Consider the following 26,096-nt stretch of genomic DNA (forward strand, 5'->3'; position numbering starts at 1 on the left):
CGGGCAGCGTCAACCCCCTTGCCTGTCCCTGCTGGCAGGGCCTGCCGCACCAGCCGGCGTCAGGCGCGCGGCGCCACCAGGGCGAAGTCGATCCCCGCTCAGTGTACCCACTTTTTCGCCGATAGCACCAGCGTGCTCGCTCGCCTGCGTAATACGTGCGTACAGTGGCCGGTGGTGTACCAGGATATCGCGGGGGCCCCCAAATGGTGGTACGATGTTGACTGCGCCTCCTCAAAGGGGGAGATAGGGGGCGTCACTCACCCTTCCGGCCATCCTCATGCTGGTTGCTGCCAGGGAGGGCCGTCTGCTGCATACTGCCGCCGCTCAGAGTATCCATGTGGGGCATATGCTTGTGCTCACGGGGCGGCCCCATTGGAAACCGGGCCACACCCGTTTAACCAGTTTTGGGCGAGGCGCCCCTTCAGGGGTTGCACCAGCAGGTCCAACGGTGCCCCCACAGCGTCGCTGGGTCCCGCCTCCAAAATCCGGGGCTCGGGCGATTTTGCCGTCTCTTGTCGGCAGCTCCCCCCCCCCCCCCCGCGGCCTGCCACTCACGCGAGGCCGTGGCTTCGGAGGGGATGAAAGGCCGCAGGTCTCCTCACTGTCCGGGCAGCCCCGCAACGCTCACCGGGCCCGACCCGGGGGTCCAGCCGCTCCGCCCACTTTCCGGCAGCTCAGCCGGACGATTTAGCGCACAGGCGGTTTGTGCTGGCGTGCTGGGCTGGGGTTCTCGAGCTGGCCCCTCCGGAGCCGAGCTCTTAAGCGGCCGCCATTGTCGGAGTCCTGGCCACGCCCAAAGTAACACATGATAAGGCTTATGGTGGGTAACAATTTGTGTCGGCCTATTGAGCTTTCTACTGCTTTACAAATTAGCCATTACCGAAGACTTACCACGCCTCACACTGAGAGTACCCTCACTGTGCCTGTAGTCTCTTAGGACTCTTTTACCTTCTATAGGTGCCTACTAATGAATAACTGGATGGGGTGCCAGAAGGCCTTCCTCCTGAACTCGTCTGTTACTTGAGATCCAGGCATTCCTAGGCCATTTGGTTCGAGGGTGCATCTTAGCTGCTTAAATGGCTTTGTGCTGCCCTCTCCCCGTAGGCAAATGGAGTGGAGCCTCACCTAACTGGTGAACCCATCAGGATAATATCTGTACTTTGATGATTCATTGTACATCACCCACCTAATAATTTCCTACGAGCCTAAAGTGTCTGGGTTCCCTGGTTCTTGTCCATCTTCAACCATAGCAGCATGATCTAGAGATTGCAGTGGGCCCGGGGTGGTCCAGTGCAATCTTCCCCCTGTGCCTCCACCCATGCGCTCGCTGGCCCTCCGCTAGTTGGGTTCTAGAGGAGCCAGGCCCATCTTCATACACTGCACTATGACCTGTGATTTTGCAGAACCTCTCAAGCCCACAGATGTAACTTCACTCTTTTTGTGGTTCCAACCCTTTGGCAGCTCCTAAGCCAAAAAAATGATGGGCAAAGCCAGTACTTGTTAACATTGACTCATTAGCTTTGTCAGTGGCTTTAGGTGTGCTGTACAGCATGGCAAAATGGAAAAAAATTAATTAGCATAATTTTGTGAGCGTGCACATTATACATCAGGCATGCACCTGCAGTATGACAGGGATGTGTTTCACCTTACCGAGCAGAAGAAAAAAAATTGATATATATTTTAAGCAGGTGGGATGCAACAAAGAGCAGTGAGGGCATGTAAACAACACAAGGGGAAAAGGGGAGCAGAAACAACATGTAGGGGGCAGTGAGAGCGGAAGCAACCGGGACTAGATAGAGAAGGAAAGACATGAGAGAGCGATATGGAGCATGGGGGAGAAAGCAGATGGGCCCTGCAGTATTTGGAAATATGAGGGCATAGAAGTGCGTGAGTGAGAAGGCTATGCAGACCATAGCGGCCAAGAGGGCAAGCGCATCACGAATTGGGCCAGGAGAAAAGCACACTGGTAAGCGGCACGGAGTAGGAAGAGAAGCACACTAGAGAGACAGATGGAAAACACATGCACTCTTGTAGAGTACTTGAACAAAAAGAAAAAAAGTGGGACCTGGAAAAGCGCCCAGTTTAGGGACGCACAGTAATGCATCAAGGAGTTGTTTGGAGGAGCTCGTATATTTTGCCTGGTACACAGACTCAGCAGCTTCTAGACACTAGAACAGGAAGACGACATTTTAAAGTGAAGACCCTGTGAAAGGGCAGTATGATGTCTTCCCCTTTCTTGGTTTGTTAATTCTCTTGGTTTGTACAGTTCCTTTTTGCAGTTGCAACCAAATGATATGTAGAGTAGTTATTTATACACTTTGCATTTGAAGAGTTTTAGGTATGCACGTCTGCTGAATCTAGGCATCCTGTTCACTTCTGGGTGCCCTTTTCACTTGGTGCTCGTTGATTGGAGTCAGTGCGTCCTTTGTTACTGCTTCCCTTAAGTTCGCCTGTTTGATATGATGACAGGTAGAATAACAAGAAGACATCGATGTGGTGTTGACATTAGCTAACTAATGTCTGGGCGCAGTTTCCTCATGATGTGGCAGGGGTTGTGAATGATGTGTTTCGTATAGTTATGAATTGTCTGTAGCATAAGCTTCCCCTCCCATGGCGTGATTGAGCACATTCTAGAGGATCTCTAAGAGTTGGCGAGGAGACCTCTGATTGCGCTCTCACTCATTAGATAGTATTTCAGGTGCAGTATGTGGATTCCAATGTTTGTTTCGCACATTGACGCACTGCTTCTAACTTATCGCAGAGGTTGGTAGGGTTCTGAGAGCATAGGTAGGGTTCTGAGAGCATGGGTAGGGTTCTGAGAGCATGGGTAGGGTTCTGAGAGCATGGGTAGGGTTCTGAGAGCATGGGTAGGGTTCTGAGAGCATGGGTTCTCACGGGGCATTAGCAGCTTGCTGAGCTCAAGTTGTTATAATGCCGGGTATGTGAAGCACTGGATCTTGTAGCATTTTTCATAGGAGCTGATGACAGCAGCACGTCTGTAGGGATTCCCCTTGCTTGTGAAATGCTCTTGTACTATGCAACTTCCTGGAGAAATATGTTCTTTTCTGTGGAGCAACAAAGGTTTCTCAGCAGTGTGACAGCAGAAACCTGCTGCTGAGACTTCTTCAGTTTACCCTGCCTTACCTTAGTCATTTGATTCATTTTTTGTCTTCTAAAGTTCCTCAGTGATTTAAGGATTTTATAATGCTGCTACCTATGACCCCAGCTGTCTAAGGAATTAAAATGACTCCGCATTCTACCCAAAGCAATGCCACACCATGGCTTAACCTGAAATCCAGAGCCCCATCGAGCTGCTCGGGACGTGGGGGTTAGAGACTCTGATATTCCCCTGAAGTACCGTTCAGTCACCCTCTTTCTCTTTTGGTTTTGCTGCCCTAGGTTTGCAGTAACATCATATACCAACCAGTCCATTCACCGTCTCTTTGGTTGCAAAACCTCTCCTACCCACAGCTGGTCCATCTCTCCATAATTGTTTCATTTCTTTAGATGCAGATTCCGGAAGCCGAGTGCTCAGTCCTTGTCTGAGTACATCAGGCTGCCCCCCCTCTTCAGTGAGGTGCCCGTCCAATGCCAGTGGTCTGAGTGAAATGCTGAGAAGAGACGGGCAGTCATTCTGTACAGTGGTCTTTCAATGTTTCTCACATGCAGAGGCAGCAAGATTCCTCGAATGCCTTTGAGGCACAGGATGGTCTTCGGCAACTTATAAACGCTGCATATTAGGAGCTTTTATTCTACTCTGTGATCCGTTCAGTATTTACGTTTTTCATGTTTGCTCTCTTTCTGCACCTTTGAGTACAGCAGTTAATCCGAACGTAAAATAGTTCCCAAACCTTCCACTGACGGACAAGAGCCACCTGTAGATACAGACCAGCATGGGCGACCTATTGGGAGGGAATGGGGTCTCTCTGCCACGTCTCCACCCTTTGTAAGGAGCCCCAGAAAACCAGCGACCCGTGGAAGGTGGGACTGGAAGCATTTCCATCCATCAGCCAGGATCTTACATTGCTGAGGTTCGGAGTCTGGACTGGACGGGAGAATTGAACGACCCACCATTCAGAAAACCTCGACGATCTGGGTTGTTCAGGACGAAGACCTACCTAGTCTAGCAGTGGAAGAACCCCAGCCCATGGACTTGCCTTGCAAAACCTTTGGACTTTAAACTGCCGTTGCACAGCGCTTCTCTTTAGGTATATGTGAGCTCTGCAGTAGGTCACAAGGCAACACATCACACACCACCCAAAAAATATAAATCAGTACTACATAATGTGGCACTACTGGGCAGGAAGGGCTGAACTTGTGCAGTGCTTAGAGGCTGCAGTGCCTCCTTTCATAGGGAAGGTCAGCTTTTAATAGGCGGAGCGCAGCGGGTACACTAGACTTCCACGAGCAGCAGAGGCGCTTCACGTGTACGCTGGGCCGCATTGTACTCGGCATTGTTCAGTGGAACTGGGGTCGTCGAGACCCTTCCCGTGTTGAAGCTTCTGGGCGCTGCGCTGTGCACTGTCCTCTGTGGAGGTTTCCCTTCCTTTGTTCACCGTTGGGTGTGTAAGGACGCCGCTTCCAGTGGTATTGTTCACTCTCGTGCCACCTAGCAATGTTCACCCCTCAGGGCCCGGGGCGGGCCAGGCCTCTCATCACATGCCAGTGACTGGGCCAGCATTCACCTGACAGAGGCACCTGCTGGAGGTTCATGTCTCGTTTAGAGCATGCTCCCGAGCTGAGTCGTGCAGGGGTGTGGAATTTCTTAAAATATCTACTTGTCCAGGGGACAGGTTGCTTCTCAAATCTACTTGTCCTGTAAAAAGATCTACTTGTCCCTTTGGTGCCATGTAGTGTGGCAACAAATTATGGCAGTAATCTCATTATGTAAGAGCTCTGATAATAGGCTCTCTGATTATGCCAGGGCTACTACCTTAGTAGGGCTTGAATACTTGCAGTTTCAATCCCTACTGTAGCAATTTCCTTATTTTTCCACCTTTCTGCAGATCTGCATACTGGAGGAAGCAGTAAGCAATAGTTCCAGGGCTGGAATGCCTTTGAGTCTGCAAACCTACTAACCTGCATGTTTTAAAGATTTTCACCAGCTTCTCTCTAATATTTTCCCATAATAGGAAAGGTTGGACATTTACTCCTGACAATGGCAGAATTAGAACTTCTTCCAGGGTTGGGAAGAAAGTGGCTGGAGGGAAAATGAACTTGCAAATGCTCAATAGATTTTCACATGAGCAAATCTACACATCGTATTTACCCATGCTAAAATACAGTTCACAAAAATTTTATAGGGGTACGACATATACCATGGGTGCACTTTTGTGACTTTCTTTAAGAATTTGGGGCCACGTCAGTAGGTTCAGATTTGCGACCCGCAAATTGCGAGTCAGAGAGACTCGCAATTTGCGAGTCGCAAATGCGAATGTAGGATGGTGTCCCTGACACCATCTGTGATTCGCAAGGGCTTCGCAAATGCCCACCTCATGAATAATCATGACGTGGGTCGCAATTTGCGACCCCCTCGCAAATGGCAGCCCTCACAGGGATGGTGGCCTGCTGGAGACAGCAGACCACCATGTCTGTGACTGCTTTTTAATAAAGCATTTTTTTTTTTTGTAATGCAGTCCGTTTTCCTTAAAGGAAAACAAGATGCATTACAAAAACGAAAAATGAAACGTTTTCGTTTCATTTTTTCAGAGCAGGCAGTGTTCCGCAGGATGTTTACAGTGACATTCACAATGGGGAAGGGGTCCCATGGGGACCCCTTCCCTTTAGCGAAAGTGTTAGCACCCATTTGAAATGGGTGCAAACTGCGATTGTTTTGCGCCCGCGTGACGTAACGAAACTGGAGGGTGCCCCTTTGCTGCAAAGAACATGGAGGAGCCCCCTCTCCAGACTCACTCAGGCCAGGTGCTGTGCTGAAGGGGCCCCCAGGAGGGCAGCTGCGGGGCCTTTGTTATGCCACTGGTGGCAACGTGTGCTTTTAGAGTTCAAAAACTTTTTTTTGCCAGTGTTTGTTACAGTGTTGAGGGCCTGATAGCTCCCACAACAATAAAGTGTTACAAAAGCCATGTCAAAACAAGACACGCATTGATGAAACTAAAAGACTTATAAAAATATGTCAGATCAGTTGGCTTTGTCAGTGTTTGTTTATTTTCATGCTTCCCATAATCGTGTTGAAAATGGTTACACTGATTTTCCATTACAAATATTTTTGGGAAATACTAGCATGCACCAACACATTTTACTAAATGACACTTCATTTGCATCTAATCAGAGAGCATTGTGGGAGAATTATACTTAGCCTCATAGCCTAAACTTTTCAAACATGTGTATATACGTTTTTTTTTTTTGTACTGGAACCAACGTCCGTAGTGAAGTGTGACCTTAAAACATTTATTTACAGCACTCACCCTAATAATGAAGGATTTCAAATAATGAACCATAAATACAAGTTCGAACAGCCTTATCTTTTGGAAACACATTACCTCAACTGCAGAGAGTTCCACTCTGTAAACAGGCAGCCAAAGGGTTTGTGCTGCAGAGGGTTGGGTCTACTTGTCCCAAGGACAAAGTAAACATAAAAACTTGTTGCCCTTGACCCCAAACAAGATGTCCCGGGCGTCGGGCGATAGGAATTCCACATCCCTGGTCGTGGGTAAATAGCCTTCCGCCCTTGACAAATGATATGAGCGAAATTAGAAATAAGAGACAATAACTTACGGGAGACTTTAAAAACACCAGTGTTCATAGATTTGAAATTATTTTATCACTTTTGGCGTACACTGTAGGTCATAACTAGGGTTATTTTGAAATTTGGCGGCCTGGTAGCCCCAGCACTGCATAGTACAGTGAGGTCCTGGTGTGTGTGCATAGCCTGTGTTGTTGCACAGGTGATATTAGTGTGAGATTACACGTGTCCTTGTCTACTAGGCACAGTGCATCGCTTGACTTCTCATGACCTTACCTAAGGTATGCATTGTTTGTTGCTCTCATCGGGGGTGTGTTGCTAAGCAGGTTGGATGGCGAGGGATTTGCCAGGCTGTCCACGGGTGCATGACAGAAACCTGACCTGGTGACCAGTTGGATTTGGGTTTCTTGGCCATGTTGAGATTTGGAGAAAGTGCGATTCGCTGCTGATCCAGTGCAAAGCTTGGAGAAATGGCAGCTATAGGATATCAGAGACTTGTAGTTTTCCTTGCTGGAGCTTGCTTTTGGAAGTTGAAAAGGAATCTGTTTTGACCTATTCAGTACAGGTGAACACTGGTAACCGTCCTGTGCACTGACTATAACTAGTGTACATTGGGGACTGGCTTTACAGTCTAAATGTACACAGAATGAAGTGCTCCATCTGTTTTTTACCTCCTTGAGGGGGAAATTGAGGGCTTGTCATTCCTTGGGAACCTGGAAGAACATTATAAAAATTGGTTTGACTTTAGGCAGGAGTTACCCGACTAGTGTACACAGACAGCATTATATTGTCTTGGGTCAGAAGACTTGTCCTCTGCATTCTTACTTGAATGAGGACTGGATGGTCCACGGATTGTCCACTTAATCAATGTGATTACTAAAACACTCTGTTCACTGCTGGCAACATTTAAGCTCACAGGGGTACATGAGGAATGCATTCAACATCAGCCAGTGTGTGCGCCTACAAAAAAAATGATCATTCAAGATTTTGAGAACTTAACGTTTTTTTCTTTTTGAGAAATTACATGAAAAGATTATGAAAATGTGCTGTGCTGGTGCGCACCTGGCTCAAACCTCATGCAGAACCGGAAGAAAACTGCTTTGGGCAGAACATTTATTCTGCGTGAACCAGTCTTCATCAGTATCTGGCAGGGGTTTATTTTATTTTTTGAATGTGCGGTACACACGTGCTTTCAGCATGTTACAAGAAGTTGTTTTGATTTTTGCATATTGCAAAATGTAGCTTTGTATGTAAATTCACCCATGTAATTAAAAATTTGCCCTGCCTTTTAAAATTTGTGGTATGCCAAATATTGCTCGCTAGTGGAGGTTTCTTATGTTACACACGGTGCCGAACTATCCTCCAAGCATCTGAAACGTGTCAATAAGAGGCCATTGTTTTGTCATGTCAGGTAATGCTCACTAATGACATTTTCTTAAGGTGTTCTGACTCTTGGATGCGGCTGTTCACTGCAAGCTATAGGTTTACCATTGCTTGTGCTGCATGAGTGTGTTTTAACCTGGCGTCCTGTCTTCTGGGACGCCTTGCTTTGTGTTGACTGGCTGGTGGAGAGTACTCAAAAAGGGGAGTCTGGCGCATGCCTGATAAGCTTGTAAGCAAGGATCATACGGCGAGGGTTGTGGGTGTTTCCCAGCTGTTATCTACACTGTGTCTATGTTGTCCGAAGCATGTGTTTTTGTTAGTCCTAGTGGGGAGCTCAAACTCGAGTTAATCAGTACTGGACAGGTCTGGGTAGTTGTGGTGGCTGACTGTTTAACAGACACTGGCCTGTGGAAGGACAGTGCTGTGCGGCAAGAAACTGGGAGAATAGAAGCAGTAGGGAGTTGGCTGGTGTGTTGTGAGAAGGATTCATGGTTGAGAGTGGTTTCGTTTGTTACTGGTGATTAGGAAGGCCATTAATTTTACCCAGAGGTAGATGTGCACAAGCAGAATGTGGGGTGGTGCTGGAGATAACTGAGCCGCAGTTGGGGGACAGGAAAGGTGGTTGGTTATCTAGTAGTTGTTGGTAATGGGAGAGGAGGGGTTAAGCAAGCATATTGTGTTGGGGCGGCCCCTGAGAAAGAACAAAGGCGTGCTTGCGAGGGAAGAACAGGGGTAGCAATGGTGGTGTCCAAAGGTGGATGAGAGTGGGCAAGCAGAGGTGGTAATCCGAGGAGGACAGGGTTGTAGTCTTGGGTATTTAGAGCTGTGTAGGGTACAGTGCACTGAGTATATTGAGGCACAGTGGTGATTGGTGCTGTACAGAGAGAAACTTATTGGTTTGTTCGGTTCATGATGGGAGTGAGGGAGACTGTTATGAGGACGGTGGCAAAGTGATGAGGTACTTAGCATGGCTTGGAAAAGCTGTGCCTCTTTTTAGGTTGAGCCTTGGCAGCGCGAAAGTGCCGTCTCGACATGTAATCTACATCTGTGGTCTTGCACAATGGTCGTCACTTTCAGTCGTTCCTTGGGCTGACTTTGGAAATTCCCTTTTTTTTTTTTTATTTTTTTTTTAAGTAAATGCTTTACGTTTCTCCTGCCTTGAGGCTGCTTTGTTACCGTCTTGGAGACTGACCCTGGTACATGGCTCATTGTACGATCGTCCATATACCTTACTGTGTGGTGCACTACTTTTTGCTTTGCTCTGCATGGCCATATGTTTCTTCCTCTTCATGTTTTTGGCATGCCGTTGTTTATTTGTGGTGCCTGTGTACAAATGCTGCAAGCTGGAGAGAATTTTTTTTTTTTTTTTTAATTTTTAATTTCATATATCGCAAACCCGATCGGAGGAGAGCTTTAAATGAGGACCTGAAGTTTCATATAGCGCGAACATGATCAGAGTAGCGCTTAACATGACTGTGAAGTTCAGTATATAGCAACCTCGATCTGAGGTGCGCTTTACATGAGGACCACTTAGGTACAAGGTTAGCAGTTGAAAAATATATACAAACTTGAGCATTTGAAGCAGGAAAAACCCCACAAAAATCCTCAAAGCGGCTCTCCCTGGCTCAGTGGGAGAGCCGATATTACAATATTCACTGCACCCTGGAAACTCGCCCCATAATGCTTTGCAGGGCATTTCTTTTTTCAAACATTGTTGCCCATAACTCCCCATTTGGTGGTCCTAGGACAATGGGATCACCATCAAAATGTTCAGCATGTCACACTTTCTGCCTAGGGCATCTCTGGTTCCCCACACTAGGTTGGGGGAGGTCCCCAGAATAGTATCCACTTCCATCATTCAATGTCTTAAGCTCTCTCATGACTGTAACTTGTGTTTTACAGCTGGAATTATTTTGTCTTAAAGGTCTTGTTTGTAATAGTATTGCAGTAGGCCTGAAACTGTGTAAGGCACTACGCCCTATAGGGGCTACATACATGGTAACACTGCATTACGTTCTGCCATTCTGTTTTCACGTGGTTATGCTGTCTAGGGGCTGACTATGGTTACACAACCAAATGCTGTTTTTATTATGGTGTCCTCTAGGGGCTGTTCTGAGTATTACAGTCCAGGTACTGCAATATTTGTGGCTATCAGAAAATCGCCTCATGCTCTGCAGGGCCTTCCTTTTACAAAAACTTTTGCCCATAACTCACGTCCAGCACGACACACTAGCTTTGGGGGACCCCCCGAATAAGAACCCTTCCCACCAGTCAGTGTCTTTTTAAGTTCTCTCATGGCTGGAACTTCTTTTTTACACTGGGAGAAGTTTGTGTTTTTAAGGGCCTTTTTGGAAAATTATTCTATAAGGCCTGAAAATGTGTAATGCACTGCGCCCTCTAGGAGCTAAATATATGGTTACACTGCATTACTTTCTGCCATTCTGTTTTCATGTTGCTGTGACCTCTAGGGGTTGACTATATGGTTACATGACCATGTTTCTTAAAAATACTATTTTTATTATGGTGTCCTCTAGGGGCTGTTATGAGCATTACAGTTAAAATACTACAATATTTGCTGAACTCGGAATATCTTTCTGTCTAGGTCACCTCTGGGTCACCACACTAGGTTGGGGGGGGGGGGGGGGGAAGGCATAATAATATTAAAGAAATATAATAATGACAATGTTTTCACTTTAGCTGCAGATAGAGGAAGAAGGTAGATGGAAGTGCTTTAGATATATCTAGGGTACTGGAATTATGCGTCAGAGGACCAAATTATTCAGCAGCACTGACCAATTCATGTGACAAAAGTCCAGTTATGCGTTTACAACACCAATAGCAATAACTCAAGCAAACGCTTGTTACCCTCTGTTGTATTTGTGGCTATGGAGGTCAGCATTGCCTTTCGTGTGTTTTACCCATGGGATGACTCAGCTTGTGGGCACCGTTCTTTCCAGAGTGAGGCTATGCAGTAGCTGTAGTATTTAGCGTTAATTTTCTTATAGCTTCTCATTAGATTTTATTGTTTCCAAGATTGCACTCTCTTCTGCTCACCTTCCTTGTCCCTTATAGTACTGGCTACTTGCCCTCCTCCACACTGCACGCACCACTCTTGTGGCCTTGGTCCACCATCCCGCCAACTATGGAATAATTTGTCACACCACTGAGTAGATCCTTTTGAGAATTAGAACTGGGCTGTGCCTCTTGGGGGTAGGTAAGGTCCAGGGAACGGGAATCACAGGAACTAAGAGCATAGACTTAGTAAGGATACTGTTCACGGCCTAAGAAGCTTTCAGGTAATCTAGCTAAAATAGACTTACCAATTAATCCTATATCCAGAGGAAGATAATGCCATTTCAATATTCCAGTTGTGTTAGCTAACAAACAGACGACAGAAGAACATGCACTGCCTTCCGTCACATTCGCTTGCCAACATATACAAACTCATTATTCCAGCCCGTTCGTTTTGAGTCATTTGGTATCCCCCTTTGATGACTGATCTGCACTCCACAGCCAGCTCTTATTTAGGAAGAGGGTCACACGACCTGCACCCTGCTGTATCTTACCCTGCAGACACAACCCAGGCACATCGGCTATACATCGCTTGGATGGTAGGTCCAGCCTGTGGTGTCCGTCTGCAGAGGAAACCCTCCACTTACCCACACTACAATCCTCATTGGGCAGGGCACGTCAGTGAGCGCCCCCCATGGGGGCAGGGCACGTCGGTGAGCGCCCCCCCAGTGGGGGCAGGGCACGTCGGTGAGCGCCCCCCCCCCCCCCCCCCCATGGGGCAGGGCACGTCGGTGAGCGCCCCCCCCCCCCCCATGGGGCAGGGCACGTCGGTGAGCGCCCCCCCCCCCCCCCCCCATGGGGCAGGGCACGTCGGTGAGCGCCCCCCCCCCCCCCCCATGGGGCAGGGCACGTCGGTGAGCGCCCCCCCCATGGGGCAGGGCACGTCGGTGAGCGCCCCCCCATGGGGGCAGGGCCACTCTTCTAAGGCAAACACGCAACCTCGGGCACGTTCTGAGCACTTAAGAGAACCAAGTATTTTGTGAAGGTGCCCTATTCAAGAAGCATCTTATGTACTATTTCTCCAGTTGACTTGACGAGCCTCAAGCATGGTGAGGGTGCTCCATGATTGTTCTGCTGTTTGTCAGTGGCACTTAATCTCTAGTTAATGTGGTGCGTACAAAGTGTGCCTTACTCATAGTCCGCTGTGTCTTCTGCATTCTTGTTCCAGGCTACGGAGTATCTGTGGTGGCAGTGGGACAGGTGTAGATTTACCACTGCCAAGCAAACAGCTTGCAACCACCAAAAACGGTTAACCACTAGAATTGATTTACAACATGCTGTGTCCTCCGGGACACTAGATACAGAGGGCATGTAATGCAACACCAACACACACACACACACACACACACAACCCGTGTACCCTAACTTCCCAACTATGGGCAGAAATAACCCTTGTTATGGGGTAAGAGGGGCCTTTGAAGATTTTACATGGTGGAACACTTGAAGACTGCTTCCCCACCAAGGATTTGGAGGTTGTTAACCTCGAAGTAGTTGTGATGTGTATAAAGTTGACAACTGGCACTCAGCTGTAAAAGATCACTGTAGCAGTTCCATATTTAAGTGCCACCCAACTGCCAACATCTTTATTTTTAAATAGTGACTGATACCCCCTGCACCGAATCCCTAACTACTTGACTCCTCCGAGCCCCTAAAATTTTGACGTCAAGATTTTTGTGAACTGGCCTTTGGCGCCCTGAACAATTTTCCAAGCATGTGTTCCATCTTCTGGTTAGGGAGATGGGTTTGTAGGTTGTAGTTTTTAGTGTATTTGTGGGGTCTATAGCTGCATAGACGCCAACCCAGGGTGGTCCATCCTTGTATCCAGGCCTACTAAGAAAATAGGTCACATATCAGATCCAGCATTAGTTACTACTTTCCTTTTCTAGCACCCCTGCACTCTGGCTCCTGAGTGGTCTGTCCAAGTAGGACATATTTCATATTGCTATTCCGGGTCGAGCATCTTTAAATGAAAACCATTGTAAATCACCCGACATCTGAAGGCAGCATGGCTGCATGACCTTCTAGTCTAAAGATGTGACACACAATGATGTAAAGGTGTTGGAGGGTGTCACGTGGCTCTGGGAGGCTCTAGCACCCCGATTGCTCTATGAATCTTATGTCTCCTTCTTGTAAAGAGTCTGGTTGTTTGCAGAGGTGATGCGCACTGACTGGACACTGAGCGTTATTTGCTGCTTCCTGCTGTATGTGATGTACTGCTGTCCCCTCCATCATGACTGCATCTATATCCAGTGGAACTGTCGCGTAGAGCAGGTACTATGAACCAAGCATACCTAAGCTAGATGTGACAGAATTATTCTGGCTACATGTTGCAGCATTTAACGCTAAATATTGAAAGACGATGCTTAGGCGATCAGCGGCCTTCACCTGGAAGGGTCATGTGCCCATGCTGGCAGGCCCTGGCAAAGGGGACATGCCTCCAGCTGTATTGCATCACAGCTCAATCCCAATCTTACCTTGGTTGGAAATAAGATAGTTCTTTGTCATCCATAGATTGAAACAAAGACCAAAGTAATGGAGGGGTTAGTTGAATTAATCTCAGTCACTATTGACAGCTCAGGCCGGATTCCAGACCTATGTCTGTTGTCCGCTGTGCCACTCTAGACAGGGACCGGCTGCTCTCCAGAGGGACAGTCCTGCTTGAGCTGCCAGGCCTGGTTCTCTCCATACCGGAACACAAGCAGCCATGACTGGTTTCTGCCTACTTAGGGCTCCTGAGTGAATGGTAGTGAGCGCTGGACCCACGTCTTGCCATACCAGTTTCACGTTGGGTGTCATGGAATGCTTGAAATAGTTTCGAGCACTGACAGTAGCTCAGTGTCCTATTCCAGCATTCAAGGATCACCAAAGCTGTTATAAAATTTACCCCACATTCCTTCCCATCTTCTATGTTTCTTTCCCCTCTACGTTCCCTGTTCATTTCACCATTTAAACCCCTACAGTTTTACAGTACTTGACTATGTGTGTGCTTTGTCAAATAGCATCTGCACTTCTTTTTCAGATGTGATGAGGGCATTTGTGCTAAATGGCAGCACATATTGGAGTGACATTTGCATGTAATCACTTGATGGTTTTCATAAGTAATTTAGTTGTCTTGACATTGCTGTTCCAGTCCTAGATGGTTGTTGGTGTATTGAATTCTGGCATTTCAGCCTCCGTGATCAGACTGTGCTTTAAGTGAAATACTGGCTAGGTTCTGTGGTCTCCCGTACAAGGCGCAGATGGTAAGGGATGTTGTTTAAAGCCAGGTTTGCAAGTATCTGCTTCTGGGTCTGTGAGCAACAAATATGCTGCAAAACTCCTTCAAAGAATCTGTAACTACGGAGATGCTGTTCCGGAACCAAGGTCACCTCCTCACTTATGGGAGGACTGCTGCCCTCCTCACCACCAAGTTTTGTTTTCCACATTATCTTTTATCGACGCACATCTCCTTTATAGGAACTGTTTTACCTGCCATTTTTCAGAAGGTGGAGCTATGACAATGCTTTTTTTTTTCTGGGGGGGCAAAACAGGTCTTTTATGTCCAAGGGGGTGCAGGTTACTGCATTCTCAATAGGAGTGCTTGTCAAGCCTTGCAGTGAAAGGGACAGCAGTGTGACTCTTGGCTAAGTGTCTAGCAAAGGAAGCCATGTTTAATATCCCACACTAAAGAGACCAATACACCATGTCCGGAAGTGATTGCTTTGCTATCCGCAAGTCTTGCCATTCTGTCCTAATTCGTGGCCTTGTCTGTCTCTTTCAGGAGTACATTTGCCCGGCCTGCGAGTCCGGTTTCATTGAAGAGCTTCCTGAAGAGACGAGGTAATAATAGCTCGATCTTCCTTAACCTGCAGTTATTGACTATGTTGTGTAAACCAAACCTGACAACTGTGATTTCAGGCTCACCTTTTCTGTCCGGTAGAATCAATGAATGAATAAATAGCAGAAATCAGTAATTCAGCTGCTTTAGCTGTAATCTTTTTGTACACACTTAATGTGGAGGGCGTGGGACACTACAGAGCTTGAAGGGAGAGCAAGTTGGCCTAGTGGTGCGGGAATCTTTGGAGCAGAGAAGCAGTTCTGTTTAGGTACAATTCACTTTCAGTTGAAACACACATCTTTCAGTAGCCTCCTGTGTTTTTGTTTCTTGGAGCCTTCAGTTTTTGGAAGAATAGATCGTCTTGGGTTAAGCTGCTGATACCAAGCATGGTCATGGTTGTTGACTCCCTTCTCTCCATTGGAACACTCGAATGTTCCTTAAAGAGGATGGCTTGGGGAGGGACTTCTCAGCTATCGTACCCTGTAGGATTGGGGCAGTAGATGGAAAGGGGAAAAATTCCAGCTGTGAATGTTATGGACATAAATCAGATGATCTTTTCAGGACAAATCATATCCCAGCACCCTGTATGTATGGAAACGATAGTAAATCGAGGAGAAAAGAGACATTTCAATTGTCAAGTATACAGTGTGTCTTCTAGATCCTACAGCCGGGTTGTCTCTTTCTTGAAGGGCAGATCGCTGAGTTACAAGTAGGTTGTCCTGAAACATGTGGGCAGAACATTGAGTTTTCCAGAAGGGTAGTTTTGGGTTTGCTGATTTTGATTTGTAATGTTGCGAGTTGGATAGAGAGTTAGATTTTACTGATGTTTCATCTGGTTATTCTGATCAAATTGCATTTCAGTAGTTTGTTGCTTCCTTCGTGTTCTTGTAGCTTCTGAGCAGTGGCTATGCGGTAGTTAGTTTCATATACTAAGGGCTGTGATTTTTGTATGACTTTGGGGTGCAGTATGTTGATAATGTCTAGAGATTTCTTGGAATAGTTGATGAGGTTACGAGGAGTTTCAGGGATGGAGGACGTTAATGTTATCTTTGTCAATGCAGAGGGAACGCTTTCTAGCCGAATGGCAATAGGGTGTGTGCTCAGAATGTTTGATTTCTCCTGTGGTTTGAAGTGCTATTGACTTTATCTGAAATATGTTCACTATGTTGCCAGTTTCGGCGGGTGCTGTGACTAGGTCAAGATGTTCACTTTGTTGTGTTATTGTGAGTACATAGTTGTTGGCAATCTTGTTTTTAGATGGTTGTTGAAGTTATGTGCAAGAAATCTATGAAGACGTGGGTGCACGGTCAAAGGAACTGTAAGATCTTTTAAGTTTTATGTCAAGCAATGTGACAGTGTTGCTCTTTATATTAAGCAGATCATTTCAGTAGTTGAGGAGCAAAGGTCTTGGAGGAAGTAGTGATTTACAAAAGTTTCATACTCCAAGACTTGTTGGGGAAAAAGGTGAAAGAAACTGAAGCATAGGCATCTGGTGAATGGTATAGAGTGCCAGTGACCTCTCTATGGAGTGGGTTAAATGAAAGCTGGGACAATGTTTGAAAAAGAGCTGGCGGATGAATTTGGGTCCGAGTTAAGCACTGTAGAATGTTGAACACTCCCTACAGCCCTCATTATCTGCATATATATCCTCCAGTGGGTACTTGCCAGTCTCAGTAGTTTGAGATGTGAGATGTTCCCTGAGTCCGTCACTGTTTCTTGTATTTCTTCCTTAGATAAAAGACTTGGATGTTCCTTCGCAGCATAGTGGTGTATACGGCCTATTTCCCCATACATGCACCCTTGTTTGGTTTCACTCTTTCAGTATATTTCTGGTTGGAGTTTGATTGTGGGAAGGATAATGATGGTGTTGAACCTCCTGTAAACATACACCTGGCACAGGCCCAAACAGACGATTTCCCACACATCACATGCTGAAATCAAGCACCTTTGCTATGGTTATCTTTTTGGGGATGAGTGGCTGGTGAAACTGCTTTCTGAATTTTGTTTGTGAGTAATATTTTTAATTGTACCTTTTTGGAGTATTCTCCGATCCCTCTCTTCGACTTTCCTCTTACATGGATTAATGTTTCCCCTCACTTAAATGAGACTGCCTAACATATGTTTTCTTCAGAAATGCCGAAAATGGCTCCAGCTCATCGGCCCCAGGAAGTGACCAGAATCGGCACCCATTTGAGGTATGCGTTCCATGTCCTCTCAGCTCTGGAAAAATACTGCACCCCATTGTCCAGAATTCAGACCCCTCAGTGGGATCTTGTGTTCTTAGCCTCCAGACGATGAGTGTGTCTAGCTACTTAATTTGTGATGCAGCCTCATGTGTTAAGACTGTCTTGCCCAAATTGTTCCATTTCAGTCCGAGATGACTGCAACTAGAAAAGTTATTTTGCAATACACTTAGTAGAAGTTGACACTGTTGTGTTGTCTGTTGCATGCCATCAGCACAAGACACTGCCTAGACAACATCCTTCTCCATCATACAGAACATGTAGGTAGATAGCGCCTGTACAGGAGCCAAACCAATACATTCACCCTACCGAGTGCATGTGCACTTGTGTGTGTATCCGTACTTTGACACATTCGCTGTTTTATTATCCATCATTATGGGGGTGGGGTGGGGATGGCATGAATAGGTGTTTTTGTGGCAGCAGTTGTGACTTTGGACATCCTTTATTAACTTCTTGAAAAGAGCTGATGGCAGCATACAACCACATTGCTCTCTCCCCAGAATTTGGACCAGCACATGTTCAGTTTGCCACAGGGCTATGGACAGATTGCCTTTGGCATATTTGACGACACATTTGAGTTTCCTGGTTTTGGGTCCAGCACGAATCCTGAGGACAACCGGGACACTGAGAACCGAAGAGAGCGGGAACACCAATCCCGTCAGCGGTATGGCGCCAGGCAGCCGCGGGCACGTCTTACTGCACGCCGTACTCCAGGCCGACAAGAGGGTGTCCCCACTTTGGAAGGGTGAGATGGTTTCTTATTTCCTTTGACAAATCAATGGGATAGGAGTGAATGGAACCCTTTTTTTCCATGTCTCTCATGGGCTGAAGAAAACCCCAGTACAAGCAGTTTTTTAAGAAAAGCAAGACCTCTGTGAGCATGGTTTTTCCTTAGAGAGATCGCAAATATATGTTGTGATATCTCTAATGCAAAGCTGGGCTCACGTTTGCATCCTGTGCAGTAGACATTGGTGCAGAATTTATTGGACTCCAGTTAACATTCCCGAGCTTGAGTTTGGAGCTTCCAGTCTCTGTTGGGCAGGTAAATCTGTGCTGATCATTGATTTATTATTCTTCGGACTTCCCTTTAACTTCTTTGAGGTACAATTAATTCTAAAGATCTGAAATCTGGAAGGACAGGTCACAAGTTACCAATTATGTCTTTTCTTCCATGCAGTCTGGGCTCCCTAGGTTTGTCTGTATATTGGACTCTGTAGTTGTTGGCTTTTATGTGTAAGCATTGAAAAGGGAGCTTATAACCTACAACTGATGATAGGATTCCTGAAATGAGCTTGGGGGAAACATGTTGACTCTCAGTAGCCAGTGGAGAGTACAAGTGGAAATGGTAAGTGTTTAATGACACGTCCAAAGCCAGTGTACTCATCTGCCTGTGTTACGAGAATCGAGTGTCGCCTATGTCCTCCTGTGCATGTGTTTCAGCCGTGGTTCTGTCTTCTTAAGCACTCCTCCTTTATTATTTTATGGAATTGGTTATTTTAATAATCTTTGTCCAATGTCACATTTAAACTTTATTGATTTGGTTTTAAAACAAGAATCCGACATCTCCAGAGGTTGTTTTCAATAGAAATTGCTCTTATTGCGTTTAAATGACAGCAGAGTAAAGCTCAAGTACCGTTTAAGGTGAAGGCCTCTAATATTTACGACTGCCTGTTTGGTTAACGATTCTCCATTCCCTTTCTCCCCAGTGTATTGCAATTATCTGGGAGGACATTAGGCACTTGGTGCGTAAATGCAACAGTCACCTTTGGGTTGATGCAGTGAAATCCAATGCATGTAGAAAATAGTTAAAGTATGGGGGTACTAGGAATAAAAACACCAAGGTGCAAATTAGACTAAACGCCCCCATATTCTGGGCCAGTGTTTGGGTTGGGAAGGGCTTGCACATTTCGAGGGTTTGTCTCTATATGGCTCTGATGCACCTCTTATCTGCCCCTCACCTACCATCATCTGCCTTTCAGGATCATACAGCAGTTGGTGAATGGAATCATTGCACCGACGGCCATGCCAAACCTCGGAATGGGACCTTGGTGAGTTGCAGGCTGCCGGCACCATTCGGAGGGTGGTCTCTGATGGGAGCCCCTCTGTTGGACATTAATCTCTGCTCGTCTCCTTCCTCCTCCAGGGGGGTCTTGCATTCGAATCCGATGGACTATGCCTGGGGTGCCAATGGCTTGGATGCCATCATTACGCAGGTAAGACTTACACAGAGTGATGGTGAGCATCTTGGAATATGTGACCTTCAAGAGAAAGTTCAGCAGGCATGAATATGGGTGTTGCAAGATTCCGCTTCTTACTTACAACGTACTTATAACCTCATAACTGCATTCTCATCTCTCGTTTTCTGTACGTTTGGTTGTAGGCCCTATCCTCTTCCACATTCTGAATGACTTTGGCATGCAGCTTTCTTTTTCATTCAACTAATTTTGGAGCTTCCCCCATGTTTCAAGGTCTGTGAACGTGGGGGGTTGATACCTCACCATCATCTCAGATGGTAGGTGGATGCGAAGTCTGTGTCGCTTGCTCTCATATGGTTTTGGGTGTATGGGTCTCAAGCTCCTCTTCACAAGGTCTGCTGGTGTGATGTCAGCCTCTTCTCCTCACATGGTCTGCAGCTGCAAGGTCTTGCCCTTCTCTCGGGTGGTTTGCTGATGCAAGGTCTCAGCCTCTTCTCCACGCATGGTCTGAAGTCATGAGGTATCGACCTCCTGTTGCATGGCCTGCAGATGAGTTAGCAGCTTCTTTTCCTCACGTGGTTTGCAAATGTGCGATCTCAGCCCCTTATCGTGTGGTCTGCAGAGGCGGAGTCTCCGCCTCTTCTCGCATGGTCTGAAGATTCGAGGTCTCAGCCTCATTTCCTCTTGTGATCTGAAAGTGCTAGGTCTCAGCCTTTTCTCACGTGGTCTGCAAATGCGAGGCCTCAGTCTCTTTTCCACGTGTGGTCTACAAGTGTTGGATATCAGCCTCTTCTTCTTGTGTGATCTGCAGTCGCAAATTCTCAGTGTCTTCTTGTGTGGTCTGCAAATGTGAGGGTCATGATTCATGGCCTCACTTGGCCTGTGAGATGCTGGTTCTCATCCTCTTGTTGCAAGATTTGTACATTTTGGGTTCTGGTCCCCTTCTTACATGATCAGCAGGTGTGAGGGCACTAGTCTCTTCACATGATCAGAATATGTTGTACTCCTGTCTTTATCACAGTATGACCCTCTGCATCAAATTCCTTCCTGCACATCCATGTCTGTTTCTTCACAATGTAATCTGCACTGTTTACAGATTTTGATGTTCCCTTAACTCCACCAACAAACTGTGATCTTGCCAAGCGGGCTGACCTTACAACAAAAAGTTATTTCCAGTATTCTGAATTATATCTTTACATAGTTTCAAGGATACATGTCCCTTTATTTTTCCAGACTCCTGGCTCAGCAGAAGTGCAGGACTTCACCACTGCAAACATTTACTAAACCTAATGCCACTAAAAACTTTGAAGGAATGGGTTTAGTGGCTGCCCGCACGACCCCAGACTGAGGGGCGGGCACTCTAGTGGCCTTCTCTGAACCGATTTGTGGTCTATTTGGTCTCAATCAGTCCACAGCTTTTTTGTTTCTTTTGGGTGTAGTCCCTGGGGCCCTTTCCTAGAGACATGACAGTAGTGGGAGCCACGTAGAAGCTCTGTATGTATCCATGTCAAGACCAGTGTCTTATCGAGTTTTTCTCTGCTGCAGGGAATTAGGAGTGATAGATCTCTGGTTCTTCCAGAGCATTTCGGTCACTGAATCCACCTCCATCCCTGAGTGCTGCCTTTCTTTTTGCCCCCCCCCCCCCCCGCAATGATGCAGCACATTCCAGCTTCTTCCTTCTCTGTGATGGGTTATTTACTTCCATAGACACTTGAGTCACTGTTCAACATCGCTATAGTGATATCAGAGTTCTCTGGGCACAGCGCCTTTCCTTGAGCAGTTGGTCCCCCTGGCATGCTTGGGAACACGATCAGTATCTCTAGTCCGTCCTGGTCGTCGTTTCAAGTCCGACTGGATGAGCTCAGTGCAAGAGCTTCCTGCGGAGTACTGTTTTGTCAAAGCAGGCTAACCCTACATACTGGCACATGCCTCAGAAATCAAGGTTCTGTTGTCAGGTTTTTTCCCTCTTAATTGCAAAAAGAGCAGATTCCCTGCAAGCTTCATGGCTATGCATGGAGAGGAGCTCCTTTAGGCATTCCATCCTCCAAGACTGAAGGGAAAGTTCATTCATGAATTCTTTGACACTTCCTGATTCCCAGAACCCTGCAATGAATGAGCACCTCGCAGGGCTGTTAAATGATTGTTTTTTTTCCCTTCTTTTGCCAATGAGCACTGCTTCCTGAACTGATCAGTCTTCCGTCATTTCGTTCATTTAACCCCCCCAAGAACTTCTAACAGAACTAACTTCTCCATCTCTCATCCCTTTCTAAACCTGAACACCCAGTGCCTGAAATTCGACGTTTCCAGGACAACGAGAGAAAATAATCAGCCAGGCACCTGTATCTGAGGTCAAAGTACAAGACCAAATGTTCTGCACCCTGCCACTGAACTCTAGAAGCATTCCTTACATGTTAGACATAACCCCCAGAAATCCTGCTAAAGAATGCTGAATAGTGCAGTTTGCTAGTACTTCGAATATCAGAATTCCAGGCCTAGAACAATAGACCGAGACCTAGAAGTGGAGTTGAAGGCTCTTGCTGAGCCTGGCTCCAAGCTCCCTTCCTCCCTCACAGGGGGGAAGGGTGGGGGGGATTGTAAGCACTCCAAAGTGTATGGCAGACTCCCTACCTCCTGACAGCCCCCCACACCCCAACATTGTGAACATCTCCGTATTCTGCCACCTACTCGCAGCAGATGCTGTTTTGCAACAGAAAAGATCCCAGTAATGGGTGCAGAACTGTGATTTTCCTTCGGGAAGAGGAAGTGGTAAAGCTGGGCCTGCAGGTTATTCCCCATCCCGGGTTCACTATCCCGTAGTGGTTGGATTTTGCACACGGATACTAGCCATAACTCAAGATTACTGGCCCGAGTATCTCGCTCCAAACACTGCCTTGCTTGTAATGAGTCATTTGTATTGAAACTGGAGGAAGCGGGTATGCTTTGACTGCTTTCTGTGTCTTTGCTTGCTGTACTGGGTGTGGAGAGGATGAGTTTTGTTACTGATGTTTTTTTTTTTTTGTACTCCAAAAAAAACCCAGAAATGTACCACAATTATGGAGCAATACAAGGTACATCTTAGACAAGAGGGCGTCTAATACAGATTGTAGGAGAAACCGAGGATGAGGGCGGTTTGTTAAACCAGAATCAGTTAAAGTGACTACATCAGTATTTTAATTTGAACTCTTCTCCAAACGCTTGTGGGCAGATAAGTAACATTTTAATGAACGTCCCATCATGAGACCTGTAAAGATTTAGGTTGTGGGTGTGTAAGTGTTGCTGTATTTTGAGCCCTTAGATATATAGGTTTTGTGGTTGTGTTACCAGTTTTCTTCAATTGATTCCCAGCCCACCAGCAGCAAGTCAGTCAAAGGACATAGACCATTGAAGAGTACAATGTCAGATGGTAGGTAAAACTGAGCACAATCAGAGTTTTGCACTAAAGTAACCAGGTCAAACTTGCAATAAGTGGCATCTGCTATCACTTTTTTCATATAATGCTTCCTACTTCCCTTCCACCATTTCAAAGGGTTGTACACAACATATACTAATATTAGTTTAAATGGTAAACGGTGCACCAGCCTGAGAATAATTTAAGGCCACGCTGATGTTGCAGACCTTCCCAACACTAGATAGCTGTGGCAGTGTTTAAATCAACAAGTCTTCGTTCCGACGTGTTTGTAATGCAGCAATAAACATTCTTCATGCTGTAGATTAACAAGAGGATGGTAGGGTGAGGTCTCTCACGCTGATGCTAGTAGTGCAGAGTGCTGCACTCTGCTCCAGGGCTAATTTACTCTTTTCTAAGACGTGAGTACGTGTCTAGGTCTGGCTAGCCTGGAGCTGTTGAAAAGGGGTCTTCGTGTTTAGACACGACCTTTCGTTATCCTCTCTTAGTGCAAGTGTCTGGTTTGGGGAGTTGTCAGTTTTACTTTTTGTGAGGCCAGGAGTATTTTATTTTGCATCTGCTCTTTCTCTTTCAGCTGCTAAACCAGTTTGAGAACACTGGCCCCCCGCCAGCGGACAAGGACAGAATCCAGGCGCTTCCCACTGTGCAGATCACAAAGGAGCACGTAGGTAAGCCCACCGTTCTGCAGCAGGTGTTTGTTTAGCACACATTTTGTGCCTCTGATTACATGCATGGTGACCATGTTGGTGTGCTGGAGTACCCATGTCTTCTGTTACATAGGCACTTTCCTTTTGAGAAGACGAGCCAGTTTGTTTTTATTTCTGAACGTAGTTGGGCAGTGATGGGGGTGTTGAGAGTTATTCATTTTCGTATGTTTTATAGAAGCATAGCCATATAAGATTAATGCTGTCAGGGAAGCTCTAGTCCTTTGTAACTAACCCACTCCATCTGGGGAATGGATAATCTGAAAAGGAATAGAGTCCTGAGTAGTCAAGCTCCTACAAACTTGAATGGGTGATTGACTAGAAGGGTGCAGAGGCTGATGAACTACCATCCCCACTTTCACAAGGCGAGGGTATTTCTGTTAAACACCAAACCCAAGTGCCAAGAGCCTTCCATCTGTGCCGTCACTCATCCATCTGTCTCTACTCAATCACTCAGTTGCCCTCTTGCATCTGTTCATCCACCCTTTAACTCCTTCTTGCATTCATGCTCTCTCAACTCCATAATACCACTCATGCAACTCTGAAGCCAGTGAAGAGGCTCTTTATCAGCCACACCTATTGTAATGTTTTGCAGCATTTATAAAGGTGTTTCATCGCTCTTCCGTTCAAGGTCCCAAAGTGGTTACCTATTCCGATGTGTGTGGACGAGAGGTTGGCTTTGCTGGTATTTTGTCCTGGTTGTGAGTGCTACCAGTAGTGTAGCAGGAAGTCTCTCGGAGTGCTGCCGATGTGAGTGTGTGAAAGGATGACTGTGTATCATTTAACTACATCTGAATCATCTCAAATGTAAAAACACATACTGGATTCTCAAGAGGAGTAAAGTGCAAAAGAAAAGTAAGCAGGTACATTATATTGGTCCTAGATCAATTGCCAAAATGGTGCCACAGAAGTGAAAAGTGCAGCGCTTATGCGAGTCAGACTTATACAAGTTGTTGGGGCCGGTGGTGCAGCACATACAGGGGCCATCAAAGATTTACTACATTATTTGAGAAGAGGTACAGTGTAGGAAGTTGGCTCTGTATGCACTATTTCAAAGTAAGGAATAGTATGCACAGAGTCCAAGGGTTCCCCTTAGAGGTAAGATAGTGGCAAAAAGAGAATACTAATGCTCTATTTTGTGGTAGTGTGGTCGAGCAGTAGGCTTATCAAAGGAGTAGTGTTAAGCATTTGTTGTACATACACACAGACAATAAATGAGGAACACACACTCAGAGACAATTCCAGGCCAATAGGTTTTTGTATAGAAAAAAATCTCTTTAGTTTATTTTAAGAACCACAGGTTCAAATTGTACATGTAATACTTTGCATGAAAGGTATTGCAGGTAAATCCTTTAGGAACTTTGAATAATCACAACAGCATATATACTTTTCAAATAAAACACATATAGCTATTTTAAAACTAGACAATGCAATTTTCACAGTTCCTAGGGGAGGTAAGTAATTGTTAGTTCTTGCAGGTAAGTAAACCACCTACGGGGTTCAAGTTTGGGTCCAAGGTAGCCCACCGTTGGGGGTTCAGAGCAACCCCAAAGTTACCACACCAGCAGCTCAGGGCCGGTCAGGTGCAGAGTTCAAAGTGGTGCCCAAAACACATAGGCTTCAATGGAGAAGGGGGTGCCCCGGTTCCAATCTGCCAGCAGGTAAGTACCCGTGTCTTCGGAGGGCAGACCAGGGGGGTTTTGTAGGGCACCGGGGGGGGGGGGGGAACACATGTCCACACAGAAAGTACACCCTCAGCAGCACGGGGGCGGCCGGGTGCAGTGTGCAAACACATGTCGGGTTTTCGATTGGAATCAATGGGAGACCAAGGGGTCTCTTCAGCGATGCAGGCAAAGGGGGGGGCTCCTCGGGGTAGCCACCACCTGGGCAAGGGAGAGGGCCTCCTGGGGGTCACTCCTGCACTGGAGTTCCGATCTTTCAGGTCCTGGGGGCTGCGGGTGCAGGGTCTTTTCCAGGCGTCGGCATCTGGGAGTCAGGCAGTCGCGGTCAGGGGAGCCTCGGGATTCCCTCTGCAGGCGTCGCTGTGGGGGCTCAGGGGGGGCAACTCTGGATACTCACGGTCTCGTAGTCACCGGGGAGTCCTCCCTGAAGTGTTGTTTCTCCACAAGTCGAGCTGGGGGCGTCGGGTGCAGAGTTGCAAGTCTCACGCTTCTGGCGGGAAACGCAGTTGCCTTGGAGTTGCTTCTTTGGAAACAAAGTTGCAGTCTTTGGTGAACAGGGCCACTGTTCTCGGGAGTTTCTTGGTCCTTCTAGAGCAGGGCAGTCCTCTGAGGATTCAGAGGTCGCTGGTCCTGGGGAAAGCGTCGCTGGAGCAGTGTCTTTAGAAGGGAGGGAGACAGGCCGGTAGAGCTGTGGCCAAAGCAGTTGGTGTCTCCGTCTTCTCTGCAGGGTTTTTCAGCTCAGCAGTCCTCTTCTTCTTAGGTTGCTGGAATCTGAGTTCCTAGGTTCAGGGGAGCCCCTAAATACAGAATTTAAGGGTGTGTTTAGGTCAGGGAGGGCAGTAGCCAATGGCTACTAGCCCTGAGGGTGGCTACAACCTCTTTGTGCCTCCT

At 46.6% G+C, this 26,096-nt stretch overlaps 1 protein-coding gene across 1 annotated transcript in view; it reads left to right on the top strand.

The window, feature by feature from the left end:
• The window catches only part of RNF126 (ring finger protein 126), a 54,659-nt gene that overhangs the window by 21,653 nt on the left and 6,910 nt on the right, over positions 1-26,096 (top strand). Inside the window, exons 2-7 of the mRNA XM_069216691.1 lie at positions 14,919-14,977; positions 17,107-17,170; positions 17,719-17,963; positions 19,198-19,266; positions 19,362-19,431; positions 23,394-23,487. Of these exons, the coding sequence (XP_069072792.1) occupies positions 14,919-14,977; positions 17,107-17,170; positions 17,719-17,963; positions 19,198-19,266; positions 19,362-19,431; positions 23,394-23,487 (601 nt within the window). The remainder of the gene's footprint in view (positions 1-14,918; positions 14,978-17,106; positions 17,171-17,718; positions 17,964-19,197; positions 19,267-19,361; positions 19,432-23,393; positions 23,488-26,096) is intronic.

This window comes from Pleurodeles waltl, chromosome 12, assembly GCF_031143425.1.
Source record: "Pleurodeles waltl isolate 20211129_DDA chromosome 12, aPleWal1.hap1.20221129, whole genome shotgun sequence".
Lineage (NCBI taxonomy): Eukaryota > Metazoa > Chordata > Amphibia > Caudata > Salamandridae > Pleurodeles > Pleurodeles waltl.